This window comes from Nerophis lumbriciformis, linkage group LG37 (genome assembly GCF_033978685.3).
Source record: "Nerophis lumbriciformis linkage group LG37, RoL_Nlum_v2.1, whole genome shotgun sequence".
NCBI lineage: Eukaryota > Metazoa > Chordata > Actinopteri > Syngnathiformes > Syngnathidae > Nerophis > Nerophis lumbriciformis.
The window spans coordinates 5,037,501-5,050,763 of NC_084584.2; the positions used below are offsets into that span (position 1 = coordinate 5,037,501).

Consider the following 13,263-nt stretch of genomic DNA (forward strand, 5'->3'; position numbering starts at 1 on the left):
TTAAAAAAAGTTAGCATGCTAACTTTAACATGTGTCAAGTACTAACATATATAACTAAGGTGTGTACCTGAAGAAAATGTTAAAAATGTTCGCATGCATCAAGTACCAAAATATGACTGAGGTGTATATCTGCAAAATTAGCTTGAAAAAAGTTAGCATACTGAAGTTAGCATGGTGACATGCTAACTGTAACATGTGCCAAGTACTAAAATATAAAACTAGGGTGTGTACCTGAAAAAAATGTTAGCATGCATCAAGTACCAAAATAGGACTGAGGTGTATATCTGCAAAGTTGGCTTAAAAAAAGTTAGCATGCTAACTTTAACATGTGTCAAGTACTAACATATATAACTAAGGTGTGTACCTGAAGAATATGTTAAAAATGTTCGCATGCATCAAGTACCAAAATATGACTGAGGTGTATATCTGCAAAATTTGCTTGAAAAAAGTTAGCATACTGAAGTTAGCATGGTGACATGCTAACTGTAACATGTGCTAAGTACTAAAATATAAAACTAAGGTGTGTACCTGAAAAAAATGTTAGCATGCATCAAGTACCAAAATAGGACTGAGGTGTATATCTGCAAAGTTAGCTTAAAAAAAGTTAGCATACTAACTTTAACATGTGTCAAGTACTAAAATATATAACTAAGGTGTGTACCTGAAAAAATAGTTAAAAATGTTCGCATGCATCAAGTACCAAAATATGACTGAGGTGTATATCTGCAAAATTAGCTTAAAAAAAGTTAGCATACTGAAGTTAGCATGGTGACATGCTAACTGTAACATGTGCCAAGTACTAAAATATAAAACTAAGGTGTGTACCTGAAAAAAATGTTAGCATGCATCAAGTACCAAAATCTGACTGAGGTGTATATCTGCAAAGTTAGCTTAAAAAAAGTTAGCATACTAACTTTAACATGTGTGAAGTACTAAAATATGTAACTAAGGTTTGTACCTGAAGAAAATGTTAAAAATGTTCGCATGCATCAAGTACCAAAATATGACTGAGGTGTATATCTGCAAAATTTGCTTGAAAAAAGTTAGCATACTGAAGTTAGCATGGTGACATGCTAACTGTAACATGTGCCAAGTACTAAAGTATAAAACTAAGGTGTGTACCTGAAAAAAATGTTAGCATGCATCAAGTACCAAAATATGACTGAGGTGTATATCTGCAAAGTTAGCTTAAAAAAAGTTAGCATACTAACTTTAACAAGTGTCAAGTACTAAAATATGTAACTAAGATGTGTACCTGAAGAAAATGTTAGCATGCATCAAGTACCAAAATATGACTGAGGTGTATATCTGCAAACTTAGCTTAAAAAAAGTTAGCATACTGAAGTTAGCATGGTGACATGCTAACTGTAACATATGCCAAGTACTAAAATATAAAACTAGGGTGTGTACCTGAAAAAAATGTTAGAATGCATCAAGTACCAAAATATGACTGAGGTGTATATCTGCAAAGTTAGCTTAAAAAAAGTTAGCATACTAACTTTAACATGTGTCAAGTACTAAAATATATAACTAAGATGTGTACCTGAAGAAAATGTTAGCATGCATCAAGTACCAAAATATGACTGAGGTGTATATCTGCAAACTTAGCTTAAAAAAAGTTAGCATACTGAAGTTAGCATGGTGACATGCTAACTGTAACATGTGCCAAGTACTAAAATATAAAACTAAGGTGTGTACCTGGAAAAAAATGTTAGCATGCATCAAGTACCAAAATATGACTGAGGTGTATATCTGCAAAGTTAGCTTAAAAAAAGTTAGCATACTAACTTTAACATGTGTCAAGTACTAACATATATAACTAAGGTGTGTACCTGAAGAAAATGTTAAAAATGTTCGCATGCATCAAGTACCAAAATATGACTGAGGTGTATATCTGCAAATGTAGCTTAAAAAAAGTTAGCATACTGAAGTTAGCATGTTGAAATGCTAACTGTAACATGTGCCAAGTACTAAAATATAAAACTAAGGTGTGTACCTGAAAAAAATGTTAGCATGCATCAAGTACCAAAATAGGACTGAGGTGTATATCTGCAAAGTTAGCTTAAAAAAAGTTAGCATACTAACTTTAACATGTGTCAAGTACTAACATATATAACTAAGGTGTGTACCTGAAGAAAATGTTAAAAATGTTCGCATGCATCAAGTACCAAAATATGACTGAGGTGTATATCTGCAAAATTAGCTTGAAAAAAGTTATCATACTGAAGTTAGCATGGTGACATGCTAACTGTAACATGTGCCAAGTACTAAAATATAAAACTAAGGTGTGTACCTGAAAAAAATGTTAGCATGCATCAAGTACCAAAATATGAATGAGGTGTATATCTGCAAAGTTAGCTTAAAAAAAGTTAGCATACTAACTTTAACATGTGTCAAGTACTAAAATATGTAACTAAGGTGTGTACCTGAAGAAAATTTTAAAAATGTTCGCATACATCAAGTACCAAAATATGACTGAGGTGTGTACCTGGAATTTTTTTTTTTAATGTTAGCATGCATCAACTACCAAAATATGACTGAGGTGTATTACTGAAAATTTAGCTTAAAAAAAGTTAGCATACTGAAGTTAGCATGCTGAAATGCTAACTGTAACATGTGTCAAGTACTAAAATATAAAACTAAGGTGTGTCACTGAAGAAAATGTTAGCATGCATCAAGTACCAAAATATGACTGAGGTGTATACCTACAAAATTAGCGTTGAAAAAACTTAGTGTACTGACGTTAGCATGCTGAAATGCTAACTGTAACATGTGTCAAATACTAAAATATATAACTGAGGTATGTACTTGAAAAAAAGTGTTAAAAATGTTAGCATGCATCAAGTACCAAAATATGACTGAGGTGTATATCTGCAAAATTAGCTTGAAAAAAGTTAGCATACTGAAGTTAGCATGGTGACATGCTAACTGTAACATGTGCCAAGTACTAAAATATAAAACTAGGGTGTGTACCTGAAAAAAATGTTAGCATGCATCAAGTACCAAAATAGGACTGAGGTGTATATCTGCAAAGTTAGCTTAAAAAAAGTTAGCATGCTAACTTTAACATGTGTCAAGTACTAACATATATAACTAAGGTGTGTACCTGAAGAAAATGTTAAAAATGTTCGCATGCATCAAGTACCAAAATATGACTGAGGTGTATATCTGCAAAATTAGCTTGAAAAAAGTTAGCATACTGAAGTTAGCATGGTGACATGCTAACTGTAACATGTGCCAAGTACTAAAATATAAAACTAGGGTGTGTACCTGAAAAAAATGTTAGCATGCATCAAGTACCAAAATAGGACTGAGGTGTATATCTGCAAAGTTGGCTTAAAAAAAGTTAGCATGCTAACTTTAACATGTGTCAAGTACTAACATATATAACTAAGGTGTGTACCTGAAGAATATGTTAAAAATGTTCGCATGCATCAAGTACCAAAATATGACTGAGGTGTATATCTGCAAAATTTGCTTGAAAAAAGTTAGCATACTGAAGTTAGCATGGTGACATGCTAACTGTAACATGTGCTAAGTACTAAAATATAAAACTAAGGTGTGTACCTGAAAAAAATGTTAGCATGCATCAAGTACCAAAATAGGACTGAGGTGTATATCTGCAAAGTTAGCTTAAAAAAAGTTAGCATACTAACTTTAACATGTGTCAAGTACTAAAATATATAACTAAGGTGTGTACCTGAAAAAATAGTTAAAAATGTTCGCATGCATCAAGTACCAAAATATGACTGAGGTGTATATCTGCAAAATTAGCTTAAAAAAAGTTAGCATACTGAAGTTAGCATGGTGACATGCTAACTGTAACATGTGCCAAGTACTAAAATATAAAACTAAGGTGTGTACCTGAAAAAAATGTTAGCATGCATCAAGTACCAAAATCTGACTGAGGTGTATATCTGCAAAGTTAGCTTAAAAAAAGTTAGCATACTAACTTTAACATGTGTGAAGTACTAAAATATGTAACTAAGGTTTGTACCTGAAGAAAATGTTAAAAATGTTCGCATGCATCAAGTACCAAAATATGACTGAGGTGTATATCTGCAAAATTTGCTTGAAAAAAGTTAGCATACTGAAGTTAGCATGGTGACATGCTAACTGTAACATGTGCCAAGTACTAAAGTATAAAACTAAGGTGTGTACCTGAAAAAAATGTTAGCATGCATCAAGTACCAAAATATGACTGAGGTGTATATCTGCAAAGTTAGCTTAAAAAAAGTTAGCATACTAACTTTAACAAGTGTCAAGTACTAAAATATGTAACTAAGATGTGTACCTGAAGAAAATGTTAGCATGCATCAAGTACCAAAATATGACTGAGGTGTATATCTGCAAACTTAGCTTAAAAAAAGTTAGCATACTGAAGTTAGCATGGTGACATGCTAACTGTAACATATGCCAAGTACTAAAATATAAAACTAGGGTGTGTACCTGAAAAAAATGTTAGAATGCATCAAGTACCAAAATATGACTGAGGTGTATATCTGCAAAGTTAGCTTAAAAAAAGTTAGCATACTAACTTTAACATGTGTCAAGTACTAAAATATATAACTAAGATGTGTACCTGAAGAAAATGTTAGCATGCATCAAGTACCAAAATATGACTGAGGTGTATATCTGCAAACTTAGCTTAAAAAAAGTTAGCATACTGAAGTTAGCATGGTGACATGCTAACTGTAACATGTGCCAAGTACTAAAATATAAAACTAAGGTGTGTACCTGGAAAAAAATGTTAGCATGCATCAAGTACCAAAATATGACTGAGGTGTATATCTGCAAAGTTAGCTTAAAAAAAGTTAGCATACTAACTTTAACATGTGTCAAGTACTAACATATATAACTAAGGTGTGTACCTGAAGAAAATGTTAAAAATGTTCGCATGCATCAAGTACCAAAATATGACTGAGGTGTATATCTGCAAATGTAGCTTAAAAAAAGTTAGCATACTGAAGTTAGCATGTTGAAATGCTAACTGTAACATGTGCCAAGTACTAAAATATAAAACTAAGGTGTGTACCTGAAAAAAATGTTAGCATGCATCAAGTACCAAAATAGGACTGAGGTGTATATCTGCAAAGTTAGCTTAAAAAAAGTTAGCATACTAACTTTAACATGTGTCAAGTACTAACATATATAACTAAGGTGTGTACCTGAAGAAAATGTTAAAAATGTTCGCATGCATCAAGTACCAAAATATGACTGAGGTGTATATCTGCAAAATTAGCTTGAAAAAAGTTATCATACTGAAGTTAGCATGGTGACATGCTAACTGTAACATGTGCCAAGTACTAAAATATAAAACTAAGGTGTGTACCTGAAAAAAATGTTAGCATGCATCAAGTACCAAAATATGAATGAGGTGTATATCTGCAAAGTTAGCTTAAAAAAAGTTAGCATACTAACTTTAACATGTGTCAAGTACTAAAATATGTAACTAAGGTGTGTACCTGAAGAAAATTTTAAAAATGTTCGCATACATCAAGTACCAAAATATGACTGAGGTGTGTACCTGGAATTTTTTTTTTTAATGTTAGCATGCATCAACTACCAAAATATGACTGAGGTGTATTACTGAAAATTTAGCTTAAAAAAAGTTAGCATACTGAAGTTAGCATGCTGAAATGCTAACTGTAACATGTGTCAAGTACTAAAATATAAAACTAAGGTGTGTCACTGAAGAAAATGTTAGCATGCATCAAGTACCAAAATATGACTGAGGTGTATACCTACAAAATTAGCGTTGAAAAAACTTAGTGTACTGACGTTAGCATGCTGAAATGCTAACTGTAACATGTGTCAAATACTAAAATATATAACTGAGGTATGTACTTGAAAAAAAGTGTTAAAAATGTTAGCATGCATCAAGTACCAAAATATGACTGAGGTGTATATCTGCAAAATTAGCTTGAAAAAAGTTAGCATACTGAAGTTAGCATGGTGACATGCTAACTGTAACATGTGCCAAGTACTAAAATATAAAACTAGGGTGTGTACCTGAAAAAAATGTTAGCATGCATCAAGTACCAAAATAGGACTGAGGTGTATATCTGCAAAGTTAGCTTAAAAAAAGTTAGCATGCTAACTTTAACATGTGTCAAGTACTAACATATATAACTAAGGTGTGTACCTGAAGAAAATGTTAAAAATGTTCGCATGCATCAAGTACCAAAATATGACTGAGGTGTATATCTGCAAAATTAGCTTGAAAAAAGTTAGCATACTGAAGTTAGCATGGTGACATGCTAACTGTAACATGTGCCAAGTACTAAAATATAAAACTAGGGTGTGTACCTGAAAAAAATGTTAGCATGCATCAAGTACCAAAATAGGACTGAGGTGTATATCTGCAAAGTTGGCTTAAAAAAAGTTAGCATGCTAACTTTAACATGTGTCAAGTACTAACATATATAACTAAGGTGTGTACCTGAAGAATATGTTAAAAATGTTCGCATGCATCAAGTACCAAAATATGACTGAGGTGTATATCTGCAAAATTTGCTTGAAAAAAGTTAGCATACTGAAGTTAGCATGGTGACATGCTAACTGTAACATGTGCTAAGTACTAAAATATAAAACTAAGGTGTGTACCTGAAAAAAATGTTAGCATGCATCAAGTACCAAAATAGGACTGAGGTGTATATCTGCAAAGTTAGCTTAAAAAAAGTTAGCATACTAACTTTAACATGTGTCAAGTACTAAAATATATAACTAAGGTGTGTACCTGAAAAAATAGTTAAAAATGTTCGCATGCATCAAGTACCAAAATATGACTGAGGTGTATATCTGCAAAATTAGCTTAAAAAAAGTTAGCATACTGAAGTTAGCATGGTGACATGCTAACTGTAACATGTGCCAAGTACTAAAATATAAAACTAAGGTGTGTACCTGAAAAAAATGTTAGCATGCATCAAGTACCAAAATCTGACTGAGGTGTATATCTGCAAAGTTAGCTTAAAAAAAGTTAGCATACTAACTTTAACATGTGTGAAGTACTAAAATATGTAACTAAGGTTTGTACCTGAAGAAAATGTTAAAAATGTTCGCATGCATCAAGTACCAAAATATGACTGAGGTGTATATCTGCAAAATTTGCTTGAAAAAAGTTAGCATACTGAAGTTAGCATGGTGACATGCTAACTGTAACATGTGCCAAGTACTAAAGTATAAAACTAAGGTGTGTACCTGAAAAAAATGTTAGCATGCATCAAGTACCAAAATATGACTGAGGTGTATATCTGCAAAGTTAGCTTAAAAAAAGTTAGCATACTAACTTTAACAAGTGTCAAGTACTAAAATATGTAACTAAGATGTGTACCTGAAGAAAATGTTAGCATGCATCAAGTACCAAAATATGACTGAGGTGTATATCTGCAAACTTAGCTTAAAAAAAGTTAGCATACTGAAGTTAGCATGGTGACATGCTAACTGTAACATATGCCAAGTACTAAAATATAAAACTAGGGTGTGTACCTGAAAAAAATGTTAGAATGCATCAAGTACCAAAATATGACTGAGGTGTATATCTGCAAAGTTAGCTTAAAAAAAGTTAGCATACTAACTTTAACATGTGTCAAGTACTAAAATATATAACTAAGATGTGTACCTGAAGAAAATGTTAGCATGCATCAAGTACCAAAATATGACTGAGGTGTATATCTGCAAACTTAGCTTAAAAAAAGTTAGCATACTGAAGTTAGCATGGTGACATGCTAACTGTAACATGTGCCAAGTACTAAAATATAAAACTAAGGTGTGTACCTGGAAAAAAATGTTAGCATGCATCAAGTACCAAAATATGACTGAGGTGTATATCTGCAAAGTTAGCTTAAAAAAAGTTAGCATACTAACTTTAACATGTGTCAAGTACTAACATATATAACTAAGGTGTGTACCTGAAGAAAATGTTAAAAATGTTCGCATGCATCAAGTACCAAAATATGACTGAGGTGTATATCTGCAAATGTAGCTTAAAAAAAGTTAGCATACTGAAGTTAGCATGTTGAAATGCTAACTGTAACATGTGCCAAGTACTAAAATATAAAACTAAGGTGTGTACCTGAAAAAAATGTTAGCATGCATCAAGTACCAAAATAGGACTGAGGTGTATATCTGCAAAGTTAGCTTAAAAAAAGTTAGCATACTAACTTTAACATGTGTCAAGTACTAACATATATAACTAAGGTGTGTACCTGAAGAAAATGTTAAAAATGTTCGCATGCATCAAGTACCAAAATATGACTGAGGTGTATATCTGCAAAATTAGCTTGAAAAAAGTTATCATACTGAAGTTAGCATGGTGACATGCTAACTGTAACATGTGCCAAGTACTAAAATATAAAACTAAGGTGTGTACCTGAAAAAAATGTTAGCATGCATCAAGTACCAAAATATGAATGAGGTGTATATCTGCAAAGTTAGCTTAAAAAAAGTTAGCATACTAACTTTAACATGTGTCAAGTACTAAAATATGTAACTAAGGTGTGTACCTGAAGAAAATTTTAAAAATGTTCGCATACATCAAGTACCAAAATATGACTGAGGTGTATATCTGCAAAATTCGCTTGAAAAAAGTTAGCATACTGAAGTTAGCATGGTGACATGCTAACTGTAACATGTGCCAAGTACTAAAATATAAAACTAAGGTGTGTACCTGAAAAAAATGTTAGCATGCATCAAGTACCAAAATATGACTGAGGTGTATATCTGCAAAGTTAGCTTAAAAAAAGTTAGCATACTAACTTTAACATGTGTCAAGTACTAAAATATGTAACTAAGGTGTGTACCTGAAGAAAATGTTAAAAATGTTCGCATGCATCAAGTACCAAAATATGACTGAGGTGTATATCTGCAAAATTTGCTTGAAAAAAGTTAGCATACTGAAGTTAGCATGGTGACATGCTAACTGTAACATGTGCCAAGTACTAAAATATAAAACTAAGGTGTGTACCTGAAAAAAATGTTAGCTTGCATCAAGTACCAAAATATGACTGAGGTGTATATCTGCAAAGTTAGCTTAAAAAAAGTTAGCATACTAACTTTAACATGTGTCAAGTACTAACATATATAACTAAGGTGTGTACCTGATGAAAATGTTAAAAATGTTCGCATGCATCAAGTACCAAAATATGACTGAGGTGTATATCTGCAAAATTAGCTTAAAAAAAGTTAGCATACTGAAGTTAGCATGTTGAAATGCTAACTGTAACATGTGCCAAGTACTAAAATATAAAACTAAGATGTGTACCTGAAAAAAATGTTAGCATGCATCAAGTACCAAAATATGACTGAGGTGTATATCTGCAAAGTTAGCTTAAAAAAAGTTAGCATACTAACTTTAACATGTGTCAAGTACTAAAATATATAACTGAGGTGTGTACCTGAAAAAAGTGTTAAAAATGTTAGCATGCATCAAGTACCAAAATATTAATGAGGTGTATATCTGCAAAATTAGCTTGAAAAAAGTTAGCATACTGGAGTTAGCATGGTGACATGCTAACTGTAACATGTGCCAAGTACTAAAATATAAAACTAAGGTGTGTACCTGAAAAAATGTTAGCATGCATCAAGTACCAAAATATGACTGAGGTGTATATCTGCAAAGTTAGCTTAAAAAAAGTTAGCATACTAACTTTAACATGTGTCAAGTACTAAAATATATAACTGAGGTGTGTACCTGAAAAAAGTGTTAAAAATGTTCGCATGCATCAAGTACCAAAATATGACTGAGGTGTATATCTGCAAAATTTGCTTGAAAAAAGTTAGCATACTGAAGTTAGCATGGTGAAATGCTAACTGTAACATGTGCCAAGTACTAAAATATAAAACTAAGGTGTGTACCTGAAAAAAATGTTAGCATGCATCAAGTACCAACATATGACTGAGGTGTATATCTGCAAAGTTAGCTTTAAAAAAGTTAGCATACTAACTTTAACATGTGTCAAGTACTAACATATATAACTAAGGTGTGTACCTGAAGAAAATGTTAAAAATGTTCGCATGCATCAAGTACCAAAATATGACTGAGGTGTATATCTGCAAACTTAGCTTAAAAAAAGTTAGCATACTGAAGTTAGCATGGTGACATGCTAACTGTAACATGTGCCAAGTACTAAAATATAAAACTAAGGTGTGTACCTGGAAAAAAATGTTAGCATGCATCAAGTACCAAAATATGACTGAGGTGTATATCTGCAAAGTTAGCTTAAAAAAAGTTAGCATACTAACTTTAACATGTGTCAAGTACTAAAATATGTAACTAAGGTGTGTACCTGAAGAAAATGTTAAAAATGTTGGCATACATCAAGTACCAAAATATGACTGAGGTGTATATCTGCAAAATTTGCTTGAAAAAAGTTAGCATACTGAAGTTAGCATGGTGACATGCTAACTGTAACATGTGCCAAGTACTAAAATATAAAACTAAGATGTGTACCTGAAAAAAATGTTAGCATGCATCAAGTACCAAAATATGACTGAGGTGTATATCTGCAAAATTAGCTTAAAAAAAGTTAGCATACTGAAGTTAGCATGGTGACATGCTAACTGTAACATGTGTCAAGTACTAAAATATAAAACTAAGGTGTGTACCTGAAAAAAATGTTAGCATGCATCAAGTACCAAAATATGACTGAGGTGTATATCTGCAAAGTTAGCTTAAAAAAAGTTAGCATACTAACTTTAACATGTGTCAAGTACTAACATATATAACTAAGGTGTGTACCTGAAGAAAATGTTAAAAATGTTCGCATACATCAAGTACCAAAATATGACTAAAGTGTATATCTGCAAATGTAGCTTTAAAAAAGTTAGCATACTGAACTTCCTGTGGTAAATTTCGGGAAAGTTTCCGGAAATTTACCGAAAACTTGCCACCCCTTTGCAACCCTATGTTCAGCACCTAGCGATGCTGCTAATGCTATAGTGTCTCAATAAAGCTACATCCGTTTAGCACTCGGCTTCTAAATTTTAGTGTTCATCCTCTTTGTGTTCGGGCTCAAAAATATATCATAATCTGTCCCAAAGTAATTAGCATTGTTGTTGATGGGGAAGGGATTACTTTAAATGCTCCACTACTGTGCTGTCCGCCATATTGTATACTCACGTCTCCGTGAAACGAGTTGAAATTCTGCCAATTCTTCCGGCAGTTTCCGCACCAGCAAAGGAATCGGCTACTCGGCTCACTTCGTGGGGAACTGCCTCATCGTGACCTCGCTCAAGTCCAAGGGGAAAGGCTTCCAGCACTGTGTCAAGTACGACTTCCAGCCCCGCAAGGTGGGAAACTCCACAAGTACACACAAGCCATTGTGATATATTTCATTTTCCAAATAATACAATATATTTATTATTTTCAACCTTCAGGGATCCCCTCAAGTTTGTCATAAAAATGTTAAAAATAAGTCATATAATAATTTTTTTTCAACACTTAAATCTGTAGATCAACTTTAGATCTGTCCGTCGATATAACTTTTTATTTTTATTTTTATTTTTATTTTTATTTTTATTTTTATTTTTATTTTTATTTTTATTTTTATTTTTATTTTTATTTTTATTTTTATTTTTATTTTTATTTTTATTTTTATTTTTTATAATGTTTATGCCCTTTTTGGTAAAGAAAACCTTGTTTTTTTTAATGGAAAAAATAAAAAATAAGCAATATTTTCTCCTATAAAAAAATGTCAAAGTGTAATATTTGATGTGAAGTAATTGGAGCTTTAAACAGGTCAATAATTCATAACATCGATTTTAATTATTTTTATTATTTTTTTGAGCAATGACAGTTTAAAAAAACAAACAAAAAAAAACACTAAAATTCTTGGAGGTTAAAAAGGCCCAACTCATAAAATTATTATATATGTGACATGTGTATATACATATATATATATATATATTACGTTTTTTTTAATCTTTTTTTAATATTTTTTGTATGTCTGAAGTTATTTTTGTCAAAGATAACAGTTTTTATATGGCAAAAACAAATATGCAATATTTCCCCCCAATATGTCAATAATTTTTAACATCAATTTTAAATCATAATTGTTTTAGGAGCAATGACAATTTAAAAAAAAAAAAAAACACTAAAATTCCTGGGGATCCAAAAGGGCCCCAGTTATTAGTGTTAAAAATAAGTCATATATATATATATATATTTTTTTTAATTTTATTTTATTTTTTTACTTTTTTATTTTATTTATTTTTTTGTCTTGGTTTATTTTTTATTTTATTTATTTTTTTAACTTTCAACCCTTGAGTCTCAAGATCAACTTCTGATCTATCTGTCAATTATAACATTTTATTTATTTTTGTGTTGGTTTGTTTATGTTATGCTCTGTTTGACAAAGAAAACATAGTTTTTATATGGCAAGAACACAACATATGCAAAATGTCAAAGTGTAATATTTGATGTGAAGTAATTGGAGCTTTAAGTAGGTCAATAATTCATAACATCCATTTTAATTATTTTTATTATTTTTTTGAGCAATAACAGTTTAAAAAAACAAAAACAAAAAAAACACTAAAATTCTTGCGGGTTAAAAAGGCCCAACTCATAAAATTATTATATATGTGACATGTGTATATATATATATGTATATATTACGTTTTTTTAAATCTTTTTTTTAATTTTTTTTTGTGTGTCTTAAGTTATTTTTGTCAAAGATAACAGTTTTTATATGGCAAAAACAAATATGCAATATTTCCCCCCCCCAAAAAATATCTCTCAAAGTGGAATATTTGATGTAAAGTAAATATGTCAATAATTTTTAACATCAATTTTAAATCATTATTGTTTTTGGAGCAATAACAATAAAAAAATAAATAAAAAAAACACTAAAATTCCTGGGGATCCAAAAGGGCCCCAGTTATTAGTGTTAAAAATAAGTCATATATATTTTTTATATTTTTGTTGTTTTTTTTAATTAATTTTTTTACTTTTTTAATTTTTTTCTTAGTTTATTTTTTATTTTATTTATTTTTTTAACTTTCAACCCTTGAGTCTCAAGATCAACTTCTGATCTATCTGTCAATTATAACATTTTATTAATTTTTGTGTTGGTTTGTTTATGTTATGCTCTGTTTGACAAAGAAAACATAGTTTTTATATGGCAAAAACACAAAATATGCAAAATGTCAAAGTGTAATATTTGATGTGAAGTAATTGGAGCTTTAAGTAGGTCAATAATTCATAACATCCATTTTAATTCTTTTTATTATTTTTTTGAGCAATAACAGTTTAAAAAAACAAACAAA

General features: G+C 31.0%; 1 protein-coding gene across 30 annotated transcripts in view; it reads left to right on the plus strand.

Annotated features, from left to right (window-relative positions):
• nbeaa (neurobeachin a) overlaps positions 1-13,263 on the plus strand; it is a 268,148-nt gene that overhangs the window by 108,040 nt on the left and 146,845 nt on the right. For all 30 annotated transcript variants that reach the window (XM_061931155.2, XM_061931156.2, XM_061931157.2 and 27 more), the window contains exon 6: positions 11,163-11,289. In XM_061931155.2, coding sequence (XP_061787139.2) covers positions 11,163-11,289 — 127 coding nt within the window. The remainder of the gene's footprint in view (positions 1-11,162; positions 11,290-13,263) is intronic.